The 22,866-nt window shown below is 53.6% G+C and overlaps 2 protein-coding genes across 3 annotated transcripts; both read right to left on the reverse strand.

The window, feature by feature from the left end:
• Positions 1-1,307: 1,307 nt before the first annotated feature.
• On the reverse strand, positions 1,308-20,301 carry LOC119817308 (bone morphogenetic protein 8A-like). Of its 2 annotated transcripts, XM_038334467.1 has the most exons (8): positions 19,974-20,301; positions 11,175-11,364; positions 10,638-10,786; positions 3,951-4,148; positions 3,424-3,503; positions 2,909-3,031; positions 1,568-1,593; positions 1,308-1,458 (listed from the first exon to the last, which is right to left on the reverse strand). In XM_038334467.1, the coding sequence occupies exons 1-8, from the start codon at positions 20,299-20,301 to the stop codon at positions 1,308-1,310; spliced, it is 1,245 nt and encodes a 414-aa protein (XP_038190395.1). The 2 variants fall into 2 exon arrangements, with proteins under 2 accessions (XP_038190395.1, XP_038190396.1); XM_038334468.1 differs by lacking the exon at positions 1,568-1,593 and having other exon boundaries at positions 1,308-1,457; positions 2,921-3,031.
• Positions 8,149-9,717, reverse strand: Oxct2 (3-oxoacid CoA-transferase 2). Its single transcript, XM_038334466.1, has one exon. It carries the CDS (start codon positions 9,715-9,717, stop codon positions 8,149-8,151), a length of 1,569 nt encoding a protein of 522 aa, XP_038190394.1.
• Positions 20,302-22,866: the final 2,565 nt, after the last annotated feature.

Below are 22,866 nucleotides of genomic sequence, written 5' to 3' on the forward strand. Positions count from 1 at the left end.
TGCCCATGTGCCAGTCTGATGGAGGCAATTCCTCATTGGAGGGTCCCTCTTCCCAGGCGTCAACTTGACAACTAAGATTAGCTGTCAGAAACCCTGCACAGATAAACCAAACCTCTGCCAAACATCATCCAACTGGCAAAATGGAAGTCGGGTGGAGCTTGTCTTGCCTTGGCTATCAGCATTAGAGTACCAAGCCTCAGTGTGCTGGGTTTTCAGGGAAGACAGCTCTGGAAGGATAGCTGGGGCTGAAGCCATGTTCCTCTGCCAGGCAGGAGTCCAGCGTGGCTCTGGGGCCTGGGTGAGAATGCCCCACAGCACAGCTGTGCTGCTTCCCGTCCTCACCATGCAACCCCTACCCTGTCTCCCACTGTGTGGACCATGAGCACCTGAAGGGGCCTCTTTCCTCGAGGCTCCTTGGCTTCTCTTCTGGGGTCATCGTGCCCACGACACTTTTGCTCCAGCTCCAAGACAGCGCAGCTTTATTTTCTGGCTATTGCCAAGTTGCGTGCCTGCCTGTGATGGCTGCACAAAGGCAGAAATGAAGACTATGGATCAGGAAACTGCTGGCATTTCCTTTAATGGCAATGGTTGAATCCGGATGTCAAATCCACAACAGATTTTTCATCAGTTGGTCTCCTATGCCTGTCTGTGGCCAGAGGTTTAGTTACTGAGATCCATAAATACACTAGGGTTTTGTTTGGTGGTTGTCTTTGTTTTTTGAAAGATCTTGAAATATATTTTAGGCTGGCCTTGAACTCATGGTAATTCTGCCCCAGTCTCCCAAGTACTAAGTGTATATCACTATCCCTGGTTTTTTAAATAACTTTTCTCCAGAAATCTTGTTTTATACCCCAAGGCACAGGCTATGGAGTAACGAAGAGAGTTGGTCATGTCTGCACACACCTAAGGCCTCTGGTGGATACTAAAGAGCCCGAGGTCCATTTAGTGCTCCGTATTCAAATCAGGCTGAGCCAGTAGTCATCATGAATAGGTGGGTAAATTAGACTTCTGTGCCAATCCCAAAGGACATTTAATAGATGCTCCTGGGGGAGGGGCGGAGACGGGCTGTTGCTTGGGGACTCAGGTAGGTCACCAGGATTATAACCAGGACCATCTTCCCAACCGGGGGGCAGAGGAAGGGAACAGAGGGGCCAGGAGAGGGCCGAGCCTGTGAAAGGCAGAACATGGACCTGAGTTGAAAAGCCCCACCTTCCACCTTGGTTTTGGATCTGATAGGATCTATTCATTTCATTTCCTGGTCAGAGGGGCTAACCAGATAAACGGGGTGATGGCAGCAGGCTGTGGATTCAGTGGCAGCCGCAGGCCTGGACCACCATGTTGTGCTCCTTGCGTAGGATGACGTTGTTGCTTCTGTCATAGTAGAGCACAGAAATGGCACTCAGCTCGGTGGGCACACAGCACACCTTGGGGACGACTTCTGGCTTCATCAGGTGTATCTGGTAGGGAGGGGATGCAGACAGGGACGGAGCCTGATGGTCCCAGTTCCCATCCACTACAGTCCAAGGTCATGTTCCCCTGCAGCTAGAGGGGTCCCTCCCTGCACTGCCCTGCCCACTCCTCCAGGCACCTGACCTGGAGCACGGATACACAAGCCCTTTGGCACTCTCAGCCCCTGGTCCACTGTCACCTCCACTTCTGCCGATACTCAGGCTTACTGGTCCCCAGCACTGGGTACCATGAGTCACCTTCTGGGGCCTGGCTGCTCCGAATAGCTCTCTGCTTTACTACATCCCCACCAGGGAGGAGTCAGCTGTGGAAGGGGCAGCCTCCGTTTGCAGCCTGAACTAGAAACATTGCCGGTACAAATGGGTAAGTTCAAGGACTCTTTCCCCTGCTTGATGTAGTTCAACCTCAACTTCGGAGGCAAGGCTGTTTTTGGAGGTGATAAGCAGGCTGCATGGAGTCCCCATGGCTGTCTGATGGTGGCACTGAGCTTGAAACGGGAGCACATTCCTCCATCAGGCTGAGCATCTCTCAGGACAGTGGCTCCAGGCATCCAGCAAATACCAGCACCCTTTGTGAAAGGATGCCTTAATAATGACCCAAAGCAGCTCCTAACGGTGATGTCCACTCAGGAGCAGTGGTTCTCACCCTTCCTATTGCTGTGGTCCTTTAATACGGTTCCTCATCTTGTGACCCCCAGCCAACAAGTTACTTCATTGCCTCTTTGTAACTGTAATTTTCTTACTGGTAGGAATTGTAAATATCTGGTGTGCAGGAAATCTGATGTTTAACCCTAAAGGGGTTGTGACCCACAGGTTGAGAACCACTATTCTAGAGCATCATTTGGCACAATTGTCTATTAGGTGAACAAGGCCAGGGTCACTGGGTGCTAGGATTCTAGACAAAATGTTCTTGAAGGAAGTCTTAACACCAGGCTCCACAAAGCACAAATAGATGGCAGTTGTTACTGCCTTCCTGCTAGCAACTTCTTCCATCACTGAATGGCCCAGACTGCAGCTCACTAGTACTACAACCTGAGAGAGCAGCCAGGAGAGAAGTGGGGAGCACATCCAGGAGGAGCCAAGTCCCCAAAGAGCTGAGGGTTCATGAGCCACCGAGTCAGGCAGGATGGTTGAGCCCACAGAACATCAGAGAGGACAGATCTACCAGGATAGACAGGGCACTTGGGACATGGTGGCCCCAGTGGGCACCCATGTATGTGTGCATGCCTCAGTCTGACTTCAGAGGCTGTTAGTCTGGGCCCCACACAGTCCACAGGTTCCCACCCAGGCATGGGCAGTGCATGTGTGCTCTGGTGTCTGTCCAGAAACACCCACGTGAGCAACATTTACTGAGGGCCAGAAACCAAACTTCATGGCGAAGACTGCAGAGAAAGTTCCCACCCCCAGACCTGTCCCAGTCCCTTGGGCTCCAAGAAGGTCACTGTGATACTGACCAGGGCCTGCATGGTGGCGTGGTTGGTAGAGTTCATTCGGTGGCCCAGTGGGTAATTGCACTCCCCCTCGCAGTAATAGGCTGAGTAACCCTGGGGGGCGATGACCCAGTCCTGTTGGGGGGGAAAGGTGAGTCACATCAGCGTGTCCTTCCAAGACCATTGGCGCAACTCCTGTCACAAGGTGACCTGAGGCTGTGAACCCTCGTCCCCTCATCCCCTCAACAGGCCACCCTAGCTCTGTCCTCCAGGCCTCACCCTCCTCTGCTGTGTCCCCCACAGCTGCCCCCATGCCTCCTACAGCAGCTGTGGCAGGAAGAGCTCAAAGGTCCCGCCCACCCAGCCTCAGTTTCCCCATTCTAGTGCTGACAGTTTACTGGGCAGAGGGCTCAGGTGGCCTCCGTTTTCATGTCTATAATGCACAGTTAAAGGCACAGTAGCTCCACCCCCTTCCCGGAGACACCAGGCTCTTCAGGTGGCATTCAGAGAGGAGAAGCAGACATTACCAGCCAGCCGAGGTCCCGGAAGCTGACGTAGAGCTCATGCCTACGGCAAACATCTCTGCCTCGGGAGCCGTGGCCATCATCTGCCAGGACAAAACGGTACCAAGTCTATTCAGGGGTTCTACTCCCAGTGTCGGGGTGGCATTAACAGGCACATTTACAAATGGAGAACGACAGGAAGCTAACCCATTGGAATCACAAGTTCTACTTCTGGATCCCTGCTCAGGCCATGACCCAGCTCAGCAGTCCTAGTGGCTCCCGTCACCACAGGGTGTGGCTGTGTTCAGCAGGTGGCCTCGGCACACACAGCTTCTGCTTTCTTCTACAGACTCTTGATTGCAGCCCATCCTCCCTGCCTGGCACAGCCCACCCTCCCTGCCTGGCACAGCCCACCCTCCCTGCCTGGCACAGCCCACCCTCCCTGCCTGGCACCCCACAAAGGTCAAGGGGCTCTAACAAGACATAGCTGACAGACTGGAAGGACTCAACCTGTAAATGAAGCCTCAGTCAGATCCCAGCCCGGCCCTCACCAAAGATTCCTAGGTGTTGGTTCAAGTGCTGCATCTGGATGGTTTTATTTAGCTGCCTCTTCTTCCTCAGTGGCCTTACAACCCGAGGGGTTCGCACAGGGTTCCGGCTGGCTCTGAAGAAACCAACCATGAAAGGCTGTTTGGATCGTGGTGCCTGTTGTCCCAGCAGACCTGCCAGGCCAGGATCCATGCTGTGCCCTGGGAGATGAAGACAGAGATGAGAGAGAGAGATGAGATGAGAGAGAGAGAGAGAGAGAGAGAGAGAGAGAGAGAGAGAGAGAGAGAGAGAGAGAGAGAGAGAGAGAAACTGACTTGTGGATGGTGGTGTAGCATCTATGAACCTATTTTCTCATCTGGAGTCCAACCCAAGCACTTGGGCCAGCAGGTCTGAGGTGGCAGGGACAGAGACCTCAGCAGCCACAGGCATAATTTGACATAGATGGGAAACATTTGGCAGTTGTCAAGGGTTCTGCCCATTAGTTTCCTCAGGCGGTCGTCACTGTGCCCCAAGTCACAGTCGCTCAGAGATGAGCAGAGTCCTCTGCTGGTGATGCTCAGGACCCAGACTCCCTTGGTCTGGTGACCTAACACCCGGGTCCCATCTTCATCCTGCACTTTTTGGGGACTAGAACGTGGGGTTCATGATCCGCCAGCTCATGGCTGCCTCTGCAAGGACATTGCTAGGGCTTATCCTCCCAGCCCGGCAAGCTTGATCATCCAAGGGCAGAACATTCGCTGCCCTGATGCCCACTGATGCCCACAACCCTGGTCCCAGACTAAGCAGGGCCAGAGGTCAGAAGGTTCAGTTCACATCAGGCTCAATCCAGTGCTGGTGTGTGTTCACCAGGCCAGCCGAGGGCTTCAAAGAAAAGGAGGGGCTTCAGGAACAGTGGAGCCTATGGGGGCGGGCGTCCCCTGATCCACTAAGGACTGCAGATGCCTCCACAGTACAATCAACCCAGGAGAGCAAAGCCTCCAGCACCAGCTCCAGCTTTGCAGGTGGTCCCGACAGTGACCCTGTCCTTTCTAAGTGCAGAAGCACTCTAGTAAGCTGGCATGGTGACCCAGTCTGTGAACACTTAGAAGAGAGAGGCAGGAAGGAGAGGGATTCAAGGTTATCCTCCTCTGTCATACACTGAGCTGGTGGCCAGCGTGGGCTACATGAAAGCCTGTTTTTCAAAACAAAAAAACCAAACAGATATGGCTCCTGGGCAGCAGCAACAGGACCTGGGTTAGCAACAGAAAGAGGAGACCATGAGGTTGGGAAACAGACAGGGAGGCACTCGAGAAATTAGAAATAGATAGTGGCCGGGTAAAGGTGCACACCTTTAATCCCAGCTCTTGGTAGACAGAGGCAGGTGGATCTCTGTGACTTAGAGGCCAGCCTGGTGAACAAAACAAGTTCCATGACAGAGCTGTTATAGAGAGAAACCCTGTCTTGTAAAACCAAAAAGTAAGTCGTGGTAGGAGGATATGATCAAAGCAAATTGTATACATGTATGAACTTTTCAAAGAATAAATTTAAAAGGGTTGGAGAGATGGCTCAGTGGTTAAGAGCACTGACTGCATCCACATGGCAGGCAGCTCACAACTGTGCAGATGGATCTGGTTTCAGGGGATCCATCGCACCAGGCATGTATGGGATGCACGTATCTATGAATGCAGGCAAAATGCCCATACCCATAAAGTAAAATAATCTTCAAAAACAAAACAAGAATTATAGAAAGTCCTGAGAAGCCAATCAAACATTCTAACAGCATAACAACCAACAATCGTTCTGCACCGTAATGGCCCCCACGCAGCAGCTCGAGTGGGTTCACCTCCCATCAGCAGTCAGTCAGGATCCCTTCTGGTGCCATGACAGGGCTCAGAGCCATTTCCTTTGGTGCCCATGTGAGATTCCTACACCAGAGCCCGACGATGCTCACGTTATCCATCACTGAACACAGAACCATTGTTCGGTTGACATGTTACAAGCACTGATGCACACATGTACATGCATGTATATATACAGACACTAATGTGACTCAGTGTTCTCACTTAGTATGCTCAGTGTCCTGGTTTCTACCCCAACCCTGGAAGAAGGTAAAAGAACCCAACAGGCTGAGGCCTCAGCTCAGGAGTGGAGCCTTGTCTGGTAAGCACGAAGCCTTAGGTATAATCCCAACACAAGCTGTAACGAAACAGAACACACTCATACGTGCATGCACACTCAGGTCTGTGTGCTCCGTTTGCACTCTACCAGGTTCTTCGTCACACACTGAGTCAAGGCCACTGTCCACCTGTGGTGGACAGTCCACTCAAAGTTCAGCCCTTCAGGCAGCTGGACTCCACACTCCACATCTGGACTGGACTCCAGATGTCCACCTGCCACTTGAAAGGAAAGCTCATCAATGCAACCTTTGACCTATGACTTCACCTGCTACTAACAAAAGTGCGAGGCCTGAGACTCCCTCCCAGGACCATGGCTGAGGGCTATGGGACAAGGGGACAAGGGGCGTGGGCTGCAGGCGTGGCCCGGAAGAGACTCAGGTGAGGTCAGGCAGGAGGAATGGGGTCCAGAGTGAGACTGGTAGGAAGCAGGTGGTGTGAGAAGGCAGAGCCTCAGGCAGAGGGAAAGATAGCGAGGGCCCCAAGACCACACACGGGGAGGACGGAGCAGCTGGGAGCTGGAAGGACCCACAGTGTCAGGCCCTGTGAATGACACAAAGGGCAGGCTTTTGGGTCCAGGACAGGGCCTGTGTCCCTGCTTCTTACTGTGGAGTCCCAGAGGCCCGGCTTCTGCGGAGCTCAGAAGCCATCAGTGTTCCAGGCTCAGCCACGTTTGCTTTTCTTTTAAGTAACTGGTTTTCTAGGCTCTGCTGGACACAGAGCAGTCCTTGGCTGAACTCCTCAAAGCTAGCTCGGATGGGTGCTGGGGACCTCTGGGGGCTCCCAAGGCAAGGTGAGCTGTACTGGGAGCCCATGGATGCAGCTAAGCCAAGGTTCCCATTTTAGGGGCACACAAACTAAGACCCAGAGAGGGCATCAACTCTTCAAGCAAGACCTGGAGCAAGCAGCTGCAGAGCCAAGCAACTCCTACCCCGCCCAGCACAAGGCAGAGACCGAGTGAGGCGGGGCAGAAGCCCACAGGAACTGCTGCTGCTCTTTTCAGAGTTCCGTATTTGATGGGCCCAGAGAAGGTGTTCCTCGCCCAAATCAGAGAGCACCTTCTCTATCAGCTCTGCTCCTCGATCCCCATCATCAGACAGAACTCTATCTGGTCGAAAGCCACCAGGCTTCCCAGCTCTGGACAGAAAGGAATGGAGGGGGGATGCTTTCTCAGGACACACACACACACACACACACACACACACACACCTATGTAACTTTTTCCACTTTCATTGTAAGATTACAGATTCAGAATGACAGACCCCAAGATGCCATATTGGAGTTAGGAACGGAAGAGAGGACTTCCCGGACAGAATGCCAGTGTGGTAGGGGCAACGGGAGACACTGCAGTTCACTAGGTAAGAATTCATCCATGTGCTGAGCTTGGGCCTCTTCGGAGACATGCTGGACACTGTTTATGCACAGTGGGTTTTCCAGGCAGAGAAACAGCACCAACCAGTTTCCCTCAGTCTCATCCCACAGGCTACAGGCTACAGGCTACAGGCTACAGGCTACCAGCTACAGGCTACAGGCTACAGGCCTGCCTCCCTTCTAGGGACACATAAGCTGCTCCCAGGAAGAAGTCAGGTGTCAGCGGATTCAGGGTAACAAAATTAGGAGCAGAAACAAGGGTCCAGGAAGAGAAGCCAGAGCTCCTCCTGCTCACAGACCCCTGGTTCTGCATTTCGTGGCACCAGGTGAACTCTGGATTCCTTCCCGCCTTTGCTTTTCTCTACGGTTCATGATTCAGTTATGAGGAGCAGCACTGGTCTTGAGACCTGTCGGGGGATGCTCTGGAACTGCTTGTATGCGAAGGTCACAGAAACTGGGAGAGATGGACCAGTCTCCTCGATGGTTTTGGCGAAGGGCTTTAGTTAGGCACCGGACACACAGGCTCAGTTTAGGATTTTTAATTAAAATCACTCGGCTCTTGAGAAGATACCATCTGGCAGCAGGAAGCCCGAGGAGCCAGTGGCACACAGGTCAGATGTCCCCATGGTCACTAACTCCTTCGCAAAGCAGCCCTGGAGGGAGGGGTCAGGGCTCCTCAAGCAACAGGTTTGATCTGCTGCATGGGCTTGAGGTTGGGGCACACCTTAAAGGAGCAGGCTGTGGTGGCCTTGAGGTCATCCATTGATGTGCCCTCCCAGAGCTCCACCAGCGTCAGCCCCTTCTTCGGGTCCACCTTAAACACGGCCTTCTCGGTGATGATGAGGTCCACGCAGCGTTTGCCCGTCAGCGGCATGGTGCATTTCTCCAAGATCTTGGGTTGCTTTGTCTTGGTGCAGTGTTCCATGGTGACCACCACTTTGGTGTTACCCGACACCAAGTCCATGGCTCCGCCCATGCCCTTCACTTTCTTGCCTGGCACCATCCAGTTGGCCAAGTCACCGTATTTGGAAACCTGCATGGCACCGAGCATGGTCAGTTGGATGTGTCCTCCGCGGATCATGGCAAAAGAGTCATCGCTGGCGAAGAAGAAAGAAGAACAGCCCTCGGGGATCACGGTCACCGTCTGCTTGCCCGCGTTGATGATGTCGGCATCCACCTCATTTTTCAAGGGGAACGGGCCCAAGCCCAGGATCCCGTTTTCACTGTGCAGGTAGACTTTCATCTTGGGGTTGATGAAGTTGCTGGCCAGGACAGGGATCCCGATGCCCAGATTGGCATACATGCCGTCCTCGAACTCGAGAGCCGCGCGCTTGATAATGCGCGTCCTGATGGAGTCCTGTTGCTTGCTCGCGGCTGAGGGCTGGCTGTCGCGCGTGGTCAGGCGCTCGATGCGCTTCTCGTACTTTGGCCCCTTGATCACACGGTCCACGTAGATGTTGGGGATGTGGATGTCCTCTGGGCGGAAAGAGCCCACGTCCACGATCTCCTCCACCTCCACCACAGAGATGTCCGCGGCCTTGCACATGGGCACGTTGAAGTTACGCGCGCTGCCCCGGAAGATCACGTTGCCCGAACGGTCGGCTTTCCAGCCCTTGACCAAGGCAAAGTCGGCGCGGATGGCGTGCTCCAGCAGGTAGTGGCGGCCACGGAACTCGCGCACCTCCCGCGGCTGGCTCAGGGTGACGAGGTGGCCATCTGGCGAGTACCGGATCGGGGCGCCCCCTTCCTGCACCAGCGTGCCGTAGCCCGTAGGCGTGTAGAAAGCGGGCACGCCCGCGCCTCCTGCGCGGATGCGCTCGGCCAGGGTGCCCTGCGGAGTCATCTCCAGGTCCAGCTCGCCCGTCAGGTACAACTTTTCGCACAGCGCGTTCTCCCCCAGGTATGAACACACCACGCGCCTGACCTGCTTGGAGGCCAGCAAGATGCCCAGGCCGAAGTCCTCCACGCCCACGTTGCTGCTGATGATCTTCAGGTCCTTCACGCCCTTGGTCTTCAGAGCGCCGATCAGGTTCTCGGGGATGCCACAGAGCCCGAAGCCTCCGAGCATGACGGTCGCCCCATCCTTGACGCCCTCCACCGCCTTCACAGGGTCCGTGTAGAAGTGGACCCGTCCGCAGCGGTCGCTAGCAAAGCGGAGGACAAGACGGTGGGGCAGCGCCGGCGGTGGGCGGCAGATGGAGACTCCGCGCGGGAGCGCCCACGCCAGAAGCCTCAGCGCCGCCATCGTTCAGTGGCACGAGGCTCCCAGGACTGGGACAGAGTGGGAAAGGCCTGGTGCACCCTGTGAGCTGCCCCACGCCACCGCCGTGCTGCGTCACAGAGCAGGGAGGACACTCACTGGGATCACACTCTGCCTGAGGACACCCTTAGCCATCCCTGTCGCCTGTCCAGTCTCACAACATCTTGGATAGATACTCCTTGGTAATGCTGTTGACAACTGAGGGCCAGTGCTGGGTCCAGTAGTACCCTGGAAAGCTCACCTGGGGGCGGGGTTAGGATTCCTTGAGGGGCTGAAGTTAGCTGGGTCTTTTAAAGCCACAGTCACATCTGTCACCCACTGCTGTTAAACTGCTCGAAACTTTCCAAGTACTTTGTCAGCTTTCCCTAACTCAGAGTGACTCCTGCCACCGCTCTGCCCCTCTCCTTCCAAGCTATCCCTCCAGCCTTTTGCTGGACCCCAGACAGGCCAGTCTCCTACCACGTGGTCCTTCTTGCCCTCACTGCCCCACATAAAGGGCTGAAAACCCTGAGAGTGAAGCAGTGGCTATAAACCCGTGTAGACAGGGAAACTGAGGCTCAGGTAACACTGCAGAGCAGGGATAATCCAGGCTCTGCACTAAGAACCTGGGGTGTGGGTCCCCCACTCCTTCCTAGTACAGAACCTCTCAGAGTGGAGGTCTGCTTCTCACAAAGAAGTAACCCCCCCCCCGCATTGGATGCCGGAGCTGGCTCTTGGGAGGTCAGTCGCTATTAGGAGCGTCAGGAAAGCAGCCCTCACTGGCTGGGACCTCCCCATGTCCAGGACCTCACGACTAACCACTGAGTCCCCAAGAAAGGCCAAGGTGGCCCAGCGATAGGGCTCCGTGTATTAGGCTGGCAGCCTCGGCTGGAACCCCCTCCCCTCAGGACCCCCAGGGGCCTCACCATCCTCGGTTTCCACATAGAGGCGGAGTCCCAGGTCCTTCTTGTGGTTCAGCAACCAGCGGTCACTGGCTGCCGTGATGTCCAGCACCAGCCATTTCTCGTCCCCAGATCGGAGCGTCTGAAGATCCAAAAAGAACAAGTCAGACTCCCTGTGGACATGAAAGAACAATTAACCAAGGGCTGAGGTCGCACGCCTACCTGTATCTTGTGCCTGCCTGGGGGACCACTTTCAGAGCCTCTTCCGTGCTCGGCTCTGGGCTGGCCTCCTCTGGTACCACAATTCACTGATAACCAACCCTGGACATTTTACTGTGTCCATGCGCTGATGGGACACTGGCTCAGCTGTGGCCTATTAGTCCTCCACAGTCATCGTGGCAGCGCAGAGGGTTCCAGGCCAAGCCCCTTTCTCGTGTCTGAGGGGCCTCTCCCAGGAAGCGCTCCTTTCCTTTCTTAGAAATGCATCCTCTGGTCAGGCCCTGCCAGAGCCTAGACCATGAGACCATGAGTGGGGTGGGTACCTGGGCAGAGGGAAGATACCTGTTGGAGTGCTCCTGGACCACCTCGAACATACTGACATGCAGAGTTGTGTTGAGCGGGTGGGTGCTGGGCTCTTTATATATCCGGAACTCAGCAGCTGTGACAATCTCCCCAGCAGGGATCTGGGTTAGGTCAAAGTGGAATTCCTTCCAGTGTGGCTCCTGGTAGTCCAGGGTACAGTCGCGCTCCACTGGAAGGCAAGGTGAGAATGAGGTCATTATTGGGAGCCAGGATGGCTTGTGCTCAGAGTAGGGCTCCCTGTGGTGCCTGGGGTGGGGGCCGCTCCTGCTATACACACAGCTTGTGGTCTGCTCTGGGAGCACACCAGGCCCCAGGAGGTGGTGTAGTGGGAAACTCAGCAAGTGCTCATCAGGGTCCTGGTTCCATTGATGAATCACGATGCCTCCTTCTTAGAGCTGCTAGGCCAACAGCGAGATGTACATTGGTCCCAAGGCAGAAAATCAGCACAGTTCCAGGGGAAAACCCTGTCCACAGGGACGTAATTGCTGAATTTCAGTGGGACAGAGGAGAAGGTGGGATGGGGGAGCTCAGATCTGACAGCTGAGCTGAGCTGTTAGTTCTGTGTTTGAATTTCCTGGGTGTCCTGGGAGACGGATGTGCAGAGTGCAGGCCACATTACAAGGCCAGCAGCAGAAGGACCTTAGGAAAGGGAGGGACGCCCAGTGCCAGCAACCAGGGGATAAAGGACCCATGTCCTCTCTAGGGTACAGAAGGAAAGTGGAAGAAGAGAAGTAGAAGATAATAAAAAAAAGTAGGATGAGAAACTCCTGGGCTGGCTATCGACCGCTGCAGAAGTCTGCCCCACTGCGTTTTGAGATCCAAACAGGCTTCTTGGAAGGCTTGAGCTTTAAACAGGCCTCAGAGGATGGGGAGTAGGTGGTGCAGAGGAGAGATGGGGCGTACTGGGGAGGGGCTGCTGCTCACAGATTTATTGTGGAGTGAAGCCATGAGTTAAGCGGGGCCCATCTGCAGTAAGCTGGAACTCGGGGCTAGGAACAATGCTGGTCTCTGACCAGTGGGAGCCACATAGTCTGAGCCCAACTACAAGTTCCCACGAATGCAAGGGGAGGATAGGATGTGGGTGACAGCCAAAGTGAGGCCCAGGGTGGGTACAGCCAACAGGGCAGAGACCAAATCTGAAGAACATATCCCACATTTGCCCAGCAGCACAGAGATGCCCAGGGAAGAATATTCAGGGGAAGATCCTGTAAAAAGAAGGAAGTATAGGAAGGGTAAGGAAGGACAGGCCAGGACGGCCGGGCAGGAAGGAGGGAGAGGTGGAGAAGGCCGACGGGCAGGCAGGAGGGCTCCTTCCTTCTTTTTTCCTCCTTTCTCCTTCCTTCCTTCCTTCCTTCCTTCCTTCCTTCTTTCTCCTCCCTCCCTTCCTTCCTTCCTTCCTTCCTTCCTTCTTTCTCCTTCCTTCCTTCCTTCTTTCTCCTTCCTTCCTTCCTTCCTTCCTTCCTTCCTTCCTTCCTTCCTTCATTTCTTTCTTTTGCTTTTTAGGATAGGGTTTCTCCATGTAACCCTTTCTATACTGGAACTCCCTCTGTAGACGAGGCTGGCCTAGAACTCACAGAGATACACCTGCCTCTGCCTCCTGAGTGCTGGGATTGAAAAAGTGTGCCACCACCACCTGGCCCCTCTTTTCACTGCCAAATGCCAAAAATCTGTGTTTCCAGTAAGCAGGGGTTAAAGCAACCCAGCGTATTCCCTAAACCTTACAGATTTTAATTTTATGTGTTTCCAAGTCATTAACTCTGTGACCACCAGGCTTGCTGACCACAAGCCAGGTTCTACAAAGCACCCGGTTGAACTATCAGAGCAAACCTGAGGACAACTTCCTGTCTTTCTGTGAGGACCCAAGCCTGCAGTGGGTGACACACAGCTTGGCTGGGGTGGGCTGGGTGACAAGTTTACCTCTATGCACGCAGCCCCAGACCAGGGTGGGAAGGATAGAGTCCCACAACACCTCAGCGTGTCTTTGAAGTTTGACAATCAGAGCAAGGTTTGTTTGGTTATCTTTTTCTGACAGATGTAGTTCTCTGCTCATTTCTGCACAGATGCCATAGGTGGCGGGAACCTCTAAGTGAACAAGACAGTTAAGCTCAGCCCTAGTGAGGTTTGACAAACAAGAGAGGGCCAGGTGGTGGCACACTCCTCTAATTGCAGCAGAGGCAAGTGAATCTCTGTGAGTTCGAATCAGCCTGGTCTACAGAGTGAATTTCAGGACAGCCAGGGCTACATAGTGAGACCCTGTCTCAAGAAGAAGGGGAGGAGGAGAGATACAATGAGATGATAAAAATAAAAATCTTGTAAATGGGGGGCTAGAGAGATGGCTCAGTGGTTAAGAGCATTGTCTGCTATTCCAAAGGTCCTGAGTTCAATTCCCAGCAACCACATGGTGGCTCACAACTATTTGTAATGAGGTCGGGTGCCCTCTTCTGGCCTGAAGGCATATATTGTATACTAAATAAATAAATATTTTTAAAAAATCTTGTAAATGTGGGAGGTACAGGATTTGATCTCACACCATTACCCACCATACAAAAAAAAAAAAAGCCAAAGCCAATTAGGGAATGTCGTTTGTTTGTAGGTGGTATTAAGAAATTGAAGGGGTCATGAGTTTAAAATGATGGAGGAGAGGGTTTGGATGCTTTCCATAGGGTCACTACGACCTTTGAGAACCTAACAGGTAAGATCAGGCAGGACCTGCAGTACAGATAGTAATGCTGTCTACACAGTATTCTGCAAAGCTGAGCAAACTGACCATTCCATGCAAGAATCCCAGACATGCTTGGCAAAACCATGGGAAGACACGCAAAAAGCAATGCCCCTGGCACACAGAAAGCTGTATTTGGTTCCACGGGTCCCTGTGTGGCTAGTTTTATGTCACTTTGATACAAGTTGCAGTTATCTGAGAGGAGGGAACCACAATTGAGACAGGCTGTAGGAAAGCCAGTATGGTACTGTATTGATTAATGATTGATATGGAAGGAGCCAACCCACTGTGGGTGGTGTGGCACCTTGGCGGGTAGTCCTGGACTGTGAAAGAAAGCAAGCTGAGCAAGCCAGTGAGCAGCGTTCCTCTGTGATCTCTACTGCGGTTCCTGGCTCCAGGTTCCTCCTTGCTTGATTTGCTTCTCTGACTTCCCTCAGTGGTGGAGTGTGGCCAGGCTCTGGGTCTGTCCCCTTCCCTTGTGCCAGCGGGTTATGTCCCCTCTAGATAGTGATCTCTTTAGGGCAGAAGCTGCACATGGCTGGTGGATGGATGGCAGTCTGTTCAGGGGACAGAGAGAGCGGACTTCTGTTCTTCCCCAGGACACTGGCTCAGCGTCCATCACTCACAGCTCCTGTGGCTGGGGTCTGCCGCTGGTCTGAGTGACAACCATGTCACAGGGAGTCTCTATCGGAGGTCACTGATGTCTGCACTTGCTGCGACATTTGCTTCCTTTCCTGGTGGAGCTTTTAAAAGTGGGGACAGGTTTCCAGGCCCTGAGGAGGAGGGGCTGGACACGTCTGCCCTATGCAGTTGGCACCAAAGGCTGAGGGGCCCACACCAGACTTACAAGACCCTGGGCTCCTGCAGGACCTCAGAAGAGGGTGGGGCCTGGGGTTAGTGACCTGTGCATTCTGCACCTGAGGGAATCTCTCCCACCAGGAGCCTCAGCACTGTGGCGAGGCCCAGGCTCACTCCTGAGGTATTTTCAGCTGAGTCTCCGCACTGACTTTCTTCACAGGCTGTTTTCGTAAACGGCTCTGCACACATAATTACTGGTCCAGACCCCAAATTAAAAGACAACACCCACACAGGCCACCACATCCCAGGAGATGTGAGCAAGGGTGCGATTCCTGCAGAAGAAACTTAGGAATGTGGTCCATGATGACACAGCCCTTCGTGCTTCGGGGGAGGGGAGGTGGCTTCTGGGAGAGGGTGGCCTGAGTGTGCCCTCCACCCCATGACTCATCCCTAGAGGAATCCCCATCAGGAGGGTGAGCACAGTTTGGGTCAGAACTGAGGTTTTCAGAGTTGAGGCTGGGAGAGGGGAAACTGAGACGGAGAAAGGGTTCTAAGCCAAAGTCACACATGAACTCAAGGTCCATTAGCATGGACTTTCAGACTTACAGCCATGAAAGTGGGTTTAACAGGTGGCATAGTGAGGTGTAGGTGACTTTCACCATCTTCTGTCCCCAAGAACCCTAGAATGGCGGCTAAAGCCACCTTCCTCGTGCTGGGTCCCATGGAACACGGCTGTCAGGAGCACTCAGAGGCATGCTCACAGCTGGTGTCATGCCTGATGCAGCTCTTAGTGCTCCCTGACTCCACTGGGCTATCTCCCTCCCCTCTGCCAGTCTGCCCTGAGCACCTGACCACAGAGGCTGTGGCACATGGTGGGGTGAGAGCCATGGAGAATCTAATTTGGCCTTTTTTATATCGTTCAGTTTCTCTAGTACCAGGGAAGATGTAGGCTGGCTGTGGCCCCAAATCCGACAAGCAGAAAAAGCCAAATATCTATTAATAATAAATTAATATGAATGCATTATGGGCTATTCATTCAATAGCATTCAAGTAAAAAAATAAGACCAGAAACAAAGACTGGGGATGTGCTCAGTGGAACCGTGAGGATGGAAGTTCAGATCCCCACACCAAGGTGAAGAGCTGGGCAGGCAGGCTACCTGTAATCCCAGCACTCGGGTAGCAGAGGCGGGATCTACAGGGCAAGCTGGCTAGCTAAACTCTGTAAAAGTGGTGCACTCGGGGCTCTGAGACAGAGCCTATCTCAATAGATAAAGTGAGGGCAGTTGAGGAAAGCCCCAAATGTCAGCTTTGCCCCGCATAAGCTTGTGCACCTGTGTACACATATATGCCCCCACACATGAATGTGTATGCACGTACACACGCAGTGCATACACAATTAAAACATGTGTTTTTTGTTTAAATAAAACAGGTCAAATGAATCTTTGCCAATAGGAATCATAAAGCACTGGGGGACTGGCTAGTAAAAACTGGGGATCCCATAGAAGCCCCTGATTTCGAGCAGCTTGTATTTTGTATGATGAGCACGTGACACTTCTGTGAACTCAGGAACACTTTACAAACAGGAGTGGCAGCTTACAGCTTAACTCACATTTAGACTAATACAATAGCTCTTACAGCACCTAGGGACAGGACAGACCCCCAGCTAAGGACAGAGGCATGGAGCCTACATGGCGGGCACAGCCTGGGGTGCAGAGGAACTGCTGTGTGGCCTTGGGAATATCACCAGCCTTCTCTGAGCCTCGCTCTCCTGAGCCAGCACTGTGAGTGCAAATGCAGAGACAGATGTGGAAGTCTGGCCAAGTGGTCGGTGCTGTTGTCATCTCATTCGGCCCCGGAAGCCCCTTAAAGATGAGCACCTCTGGGGCTGGAGAGGTGGCTCGGCGATTAAGAGCACTGACTGCTTTTCCAGAGGACCTGGTTCAATTTACCAGGTTCATACCTGGTATAGAACCAAAGGAAGTGACCCTGAGGTCAGTGGTGAGAAAGTGTCACCCTCAAGGTCACACGGCTGGCAGGGACAGAGTGGGACCGAGGCTGGTCTCTCGTGCCCTCAGATCTGGCCCCCATAGCTCATTGCTGCCCCTGCCCTCAGACATCTGAGGCCTCGGGAAGAAAGCTCCTGGGCTGGGAAAGGGGCTGACACATGTGCAGACGGCTCCATGCGGTCCTGCTGGGCTCCTCCTGTTGGTGCTGGTTGTGCCTCAGTTTCCCCATCCAGAACAGAGCTGCCTGCCTGTTCACAGACATGAGCAGGCGGGGCTGTCGTCCTTCTCACCTCCTTTCACCCTTGGGAAGGACAGGAGGGCCTGAGGCCACCCCGCCCAGGAACAGAGCTGTGAGGCCAGCAGGGGCCAAAGAAACAGAAGCAAGGATCAGGGCTGGGAGGCATCTCGTTTTTCTGATGCTATCACAGCAGACACGGACAGAAACAGAGGCCCACAGAAGGGAGGACGCATAGCAGAGACCAGCAGGGACTGAGGGTGGATCGGGAGGGGACAAGAGTCGGGTCCGGTCCTGAGAGTACCAACTTAGCTTGGGGCTATCCCTTCTCCGAGCACAGGGACCCCAGGGACAGGAGTCTGCTGTCACGCTGCCCCACAGGGTCACAACCATTGCCACCCTGGGATGCTGCTGCTGTCAGTGGCCCCTAACCTTCAGGCTCAGACCTGGGCTTGCCAACAGAAGGCATTTGGGTCTGTAGTGGAGCCTGGTAATCAGGAGGGAAAATCACTCTAGCTGGAAGAGTTTACTAGAGTGGTCAGTGCATCAAAATAAAAAGAGCATTCTGAGGCCGGGTGGTGGTGGCGCACGCCTTTTATCCCAGCACTCGGGAGGCAGAGGCAGGCAGATCTCTGAGTTCGAGGCCAGTCTGGTCTACAAGAGCTAGTTCCAGGACAGACTCTAGAAACTATAGGGAAACCCTGTCTCAAAAAACCAAAGAAAGAAAGAAAGAAAGAAAGAAAGAAAGAAAGAAAGAAAGAAAGAAAGAAAGAGCATTCTGATGGATTGCCTACAGTGAGTCTGCACCAATCAAAAGCCTACTTGTTAATTCCACAGATCCTGCTGGGACACTTGGGCAATAATGGGGGAAAATGTGGCATGGTAGGAAACACAATTCAAAATCCATAACTTTGGATGTGGCCTTAGACATGTTGTATGGGCCTGAGCTAGCCATTTAACCCGAGTCCATAAAGCAGGGATTCCCACACAGTTCATGTACTGTTGCTAGTGGCCAATAACGAATGAAAGAATATGCAAAAGGCCAAAGATCTTTCGGACTGGAAAAAAAATCCTAAACACAGGACACACAGCTTTTGCTTGGCTTTTAGAATCCATTCCTAGGTTTAAATGTGCAGAAGACACAGACATATGGAAATTCCTACCTTAAATCCTCTTTCTGTGTTTATACACGTGTTTTGACTCACTCTGGTGCCCAGACCGGCCTTGAAGCTGTAGCAATCCTCCTGTCTCAGTCTCCCGAGTGCTGGGATTACAAGCCCAAGTCACCATGCTTAGCTCACTTGAGAATTTTGCTGTCATTTGTGCGAAACTGAGCTGCAGGTAGCGGGGATGAGGATCAGGGATGAGGATCAGAGGGCACTGGCCCTGGTCCAGCCTCTCCTGGCTTTCTGTTCATCCATTTGTCATCTCTAGGGATTTACTAGGGTCCCAGGGAGAATCGATGTGTGGCGTGCAGTGATCACTGCAGTACTGGCCACTGCTCGGTTCCCAGCAACAGTTCCCACCGGGGCTCTTCATGCTGACCCAGAGAGGGAGGGGAGAAGAGCATGGGCTGGGTGGTGATTCATTTTGATCAGAGGTTCCCCTGGGGGGGGACATTCTTGAACAACTCTCTCATCAGTTTGTCTATTCCTGCACCCTCGGTCAGCCTTCCTGAGGCTGGAGAGCCACACGTGGTCGGTCTTAAATACCCAAGCCTGGTCTTGAAGCAGGAAGGCAGTATCCAGAGCCCACCGGCTGCAGTACCCTCCTGGCTGTGGGCTTTCAGAGCTGGCTAAAGACTGTCTTGTCCTTCACTGTTCTCCCCCACTTTAGCCACCAGCAACTGTGGACGGGAGAGTAGAGGCTCCACTGTGTCCCCTTTTTCTACCTCAGGGTAGGAAACAAGGAGCTGATGGCACCATAAACCTGCTGCTGCCCCTTACCCTCCGCTGACAAAGTTCTTCCCACCCTGGAAAGTATGTCAAAATCTGAGCACTGGATGCAGAGCCAGGCAGCCTGGGCCTTTCTCAGGTGGTTTCCAGACTGCCAGTGTCTCCCTGCCCTTGCCTGTTCCACGTGCCCCTGAAGGATGAGTGGATGCAAGGGACTGGTGGCAATCACAAGGTCCACCGTTCCCCTGCTCTCGGGTCAAGGCCTGGGACCAGTCCCAGCCTAGTGTCTGCTGCAGACCAGGCTGCCTGTCACAGACAGAAGCAAAGTGGGGTGGAGGGAGGGGGGATGGGGGATGGGATGGAGGGGACAGGGGAGAGACGGGACCTGACCAAAAGTAAATACTTGTTGTAACAGATAAAAGGGTTTGGGGAAAATGCCGCTAAGACTAATAGGAGAAAGTGGTCCTGAGGTCAAGAGACACCTAGAGAAGGGAGCCACACTTTGGGAGACTGAAGAGTGTCACAACCTCCCCTTGGGTCATTCATTGGCCTGGACATTCACTCTCTGCCAAGTCCAGGGCCAGCTGTGGGGCCCAAGCCCACAAGACAAGTCATGGTCTGAGTCTGTCCACTCCACCTCCTGACAGTGTACTTCATCCACCCACTTCCTGCTACACGGAAAGAACCTGCCGTCAGGGCGTGAGGATCAGCTCTGGTCACTTTGATGATATGACCACAGGTTTCCACACTGAACTTTGCCCCTCTCTTGAGGGCTGCGTTTATCACAGGGACAGTACCATAGCCCTATGTTTACTCATCAGTCTTCCCAGAACCAACTGTTTTCTAGGACCTGGGCCTAGGGGGACCTGGACATCACCAGATTCCCACTCCTGGGCACTTGGTGGGCAAAGGCCCGGGGAATCCGCGTAGCCCTCAGACCTTCCAGTCCTGACTTCTGTAGTCCCCGCTTTCCCGTGGTAGTATCTGCTGCACCGTGTTTCCCTGCTTCAAGGGCCTCACATGCCTGAAGGACCACACAGGTGACTAGAAATGTCTATTCCCAGACAGGTGGCCATGCGCTCTCCACGTGGAGACTGCAGCCACCCAGGCCCTCCATTCACTCACCCATATTGACGAAGCTCATGACGAGGTCGGAGCGCCCCAGGTGGGGCTGCAGGGGCCCACCGTCGTCATCGCCATTAGCCACAGCGTGATACAGGTCCAACATGAAAAGCGGTGCGGACGCTGGCTGTCGGGAGGTGGCGGGTGACGGACGGCGTCGGGGCAGCTCAGGCAGCCCAAGCACCGCCAGGATCTCTCGCTGCAGATCTCGGCGCTCCTGTACTCCAAGGCGACGCTGGGGAAAGACGTACGGGGGACGCGGGCCGTGGCCGCCGCCCAAAGCACACAGAGCTATGCCCAGCAGCCAAAGGAGCCCGCTGCGCGAAGCCATCTCGGGGGACTCGCATCCAGAGACGCCCCGACGGCGGGGACCGGATGGCGCAGAGGATCCCTTGAGTTCGCAGCTATCGCTGGCAGCCCCGCAATGACTGAGCACCACGCGCTCGGCAGGTGATCGCCGAGTCTGAAGGACCGGCAGAGCAACGTGGGCTCCCGGGGCGCTGACCCGCGAATGTCGGGAGCACGACTTGCCTTCGGGTGCCTTGACCTAGGAGCTCTTCCTCGGCCCCGCCCCTGCCTGGACCAACCCAATGGGGATTCGGAGGCGGGCCCGATGACGGACCCAGGTCCACTGGGTATCTGTACCGCTACTGCTGCTCTGGGTGGTGGGAGCAACGGGTGCGACCCCGAAATGGGTATCGGGAGGATGGGTTCGGAGAGAGGCCATCAGGGGCGTCCTGGGTCCCCATTCAGCTGCCGGCCGGGGCGCACGCCGGGCTCTGCGCAGAGACCTCGGGGTCTCTGAAGGAGGCACCTGCGCCCTGGGCCGTGTAGTTCCACGTGGGGGCGGGTCATTCAGCGTTGGAGATGATCCTGAGTCAGGGAGCTGTGGTAGGACCCAGAGTCATGCGTCTCCGCACGCGCCCATAGTTCCGGCCGTCGGGGCAGAGTGGATGCCAACCATGCCGCGAGGGTGGGGCACATTCCGTTGCCAGAAGCAGCCACTGCCCGGACTTCCCAGTTCCTCGCCTGCCAGGTTTCTTTCCCGCTGTCCTGGGAGCCTGCGGATGCCTCCCTCTGATGTGCGCTCTAATGCACTTGGTAACCGGTAACCGGCTTTCCGCTTGCTCCGGCCAGACCCTGAGGACACAGCTGCTGAACAAACCCGGGACAGACTCTTAGGCAATCCGGAGGAGGGAACCTGAGGTACAAGAACTTAAACACCTTACGTGGGGTCGCACAACAGTGGAACTGGAGATTGCAGGCAAAGGGTGGCTGCTGGAGGGGCTGCCAGGAGAGACATTAAAACAGTGGTTTTCAACCACAGACATGGGTAGAATATCAGATATTTACATTAGGATTCACAACAGTAGCAAAATTATGAAGTAGCAACAAAAGTAATTTTATGGTTGGGGGTCACTACAACATGAGAATTTGTATTAAAGGGTCTCAGCGTTAGGAAGGTTGAGAACCTTTATGGCGTAATGGACCCAATGGGCAGTATGCTACATGAAGGTTTTGACCAATTAAGGATTCTCCAATGTGGATTCAAAATAAAATTCCAAATAAATGTGTGATGGCCACCAAAATAATCTTGCTGTGATCTTTTCAAAGTTTTAAATATCAATTAGATTCTTGATGTAATTGTTCAGTTGTGTCTCAAGTCTGACTTGTCACACTAGTCTGACTTGTAACTAAACCGAGAGATCAATTTCCATAGGACTTCAGAACCCCACAAAGACAACGGATAACGCCAAGTAGCCTTTGAAAGTGAGTGGGTGAGACAGAGCCAAGATACTGAAGGCAACTGTGGGTTGGATTGAGGAGGAGAGACTTAGGGGCTGATGTTGGAGTCAAGTAAAAGTGTGTGTGTGTGTGTGTGTGTGTGTGTGTGTGTGTGTGTGTGTTCTAGTGCTGAAGACTGCATCCGGAGCCGTGTATGTACACGCTAAGTGAATGCTCAAACATTGAGCTAAGCTCTCAGCCTTGTATATTAGTTACCACATAAGAAAATGATTACATTTGCTGTATTGCTTTCTTCCCACCCCACCCCTGGTTCAAGAGAAGGCTTTGTTGGTTGCTTTGCCTTCCTCCCTGCTCACCCTTAACTCAACAATACTACTCTCTATTGGAATTTTGCTCTGGGAACCATCACAGGATTATTTCCAAATATAGTCACAGCACAGAGCTGGATACCAGTTTAGTCGAAGAAAGATTTGATATGACTTAAGCCAGAACCCGGGGAGCTTACAAATATCCCAGGTTCCCTATGATGCCCTATGAGCCCCCCAACAGCCCATGAAGACTCTCTTCTGTCCAGGGTGACCACAACTTTGGCCTGATTTCCTTGTCCACAATTGCTCATAATTCACGTCTCCTCGCTTTCCCCTGGATGGATGTCTAGGTGAACATCTAATTGGGCCAGTGAGAAGACCCAATGGGTTCAGCAATTGCCGGGTAGGCATGAGGGCCTGAGTCTGGATTCCCAGAACCCAGGTAGAACTGGATGTGCTCACACACATCTGTAATTACAGTGCTACTATAGCAAGATGGGGGAAAGACATGAGACTCCCTAGAAACTGGAGGGCCAGCTAGCCCGGCATAGGCAGTGACGAACAACAAATTCCAGTCTCGAATGAGGCGGTGGATAAGGGCAAGCATCCGAGGTTTTCCTCTGACCTCCACACAAACCGCCAGTAGCTTTGGATTTCACTGTTAAAACAGAATTTTACATGTTGATTTTTTTTCAGTTTTCCAATGAGATGAATTTGGGGACCCCACTGTCCTCTGCACACACCCCTTGGGAGAGTCCAAACACACCTGGCACCTATTACTAAGCCCTACGAGGAAAGGGACACGCTTAGTTTGGGTAGAGATATCTTTTAGGTTTATTTTT

Source organism: Arvicola amphibius, chromosome 6, assembly GCF_903992535.2.
Source record: "Arvicola amphibius chromosome 6, mArvAmp1.2, whole genome shotgun sequence".
Lineage (NCBI taxonomy): Eukaryota > Metazoa > Chordata > Mammalia > Rodentia > Cricetidae > Arvicola > Arvicola amphibius.

Coding starts and splice junctions, on each gene's coding strand:
- LOC119817308 (XM_038334467.1), bottom strand. CDS start 20,301: ATGGCTTCGCGCAGCGGGCTCCTTTGGCTGCTGGGCATAGCTCTGTGT. Junction 11,365..19,973: donor CATGAGCTTCGTCAATATGG/GTGAGTGAATGG, acceptor CTTGCCTTCCAG/TGGAGCGCGACTGTACCCTG. Junction 4,149..10,637: donor CTATGTGGAAACCGAGGATG/GTGAGGCCCCTG, acceptor TTCATCTCCCAG/GGCACAGCATGGATCCTGGC.
- Oxct2 (XM_038334466.1), bottom strand. CDS start 9,717: ATGGCGGCGCTGAGGCTTCTGGCGTGGGCGCTCCCGCGCGGAGTCTCC.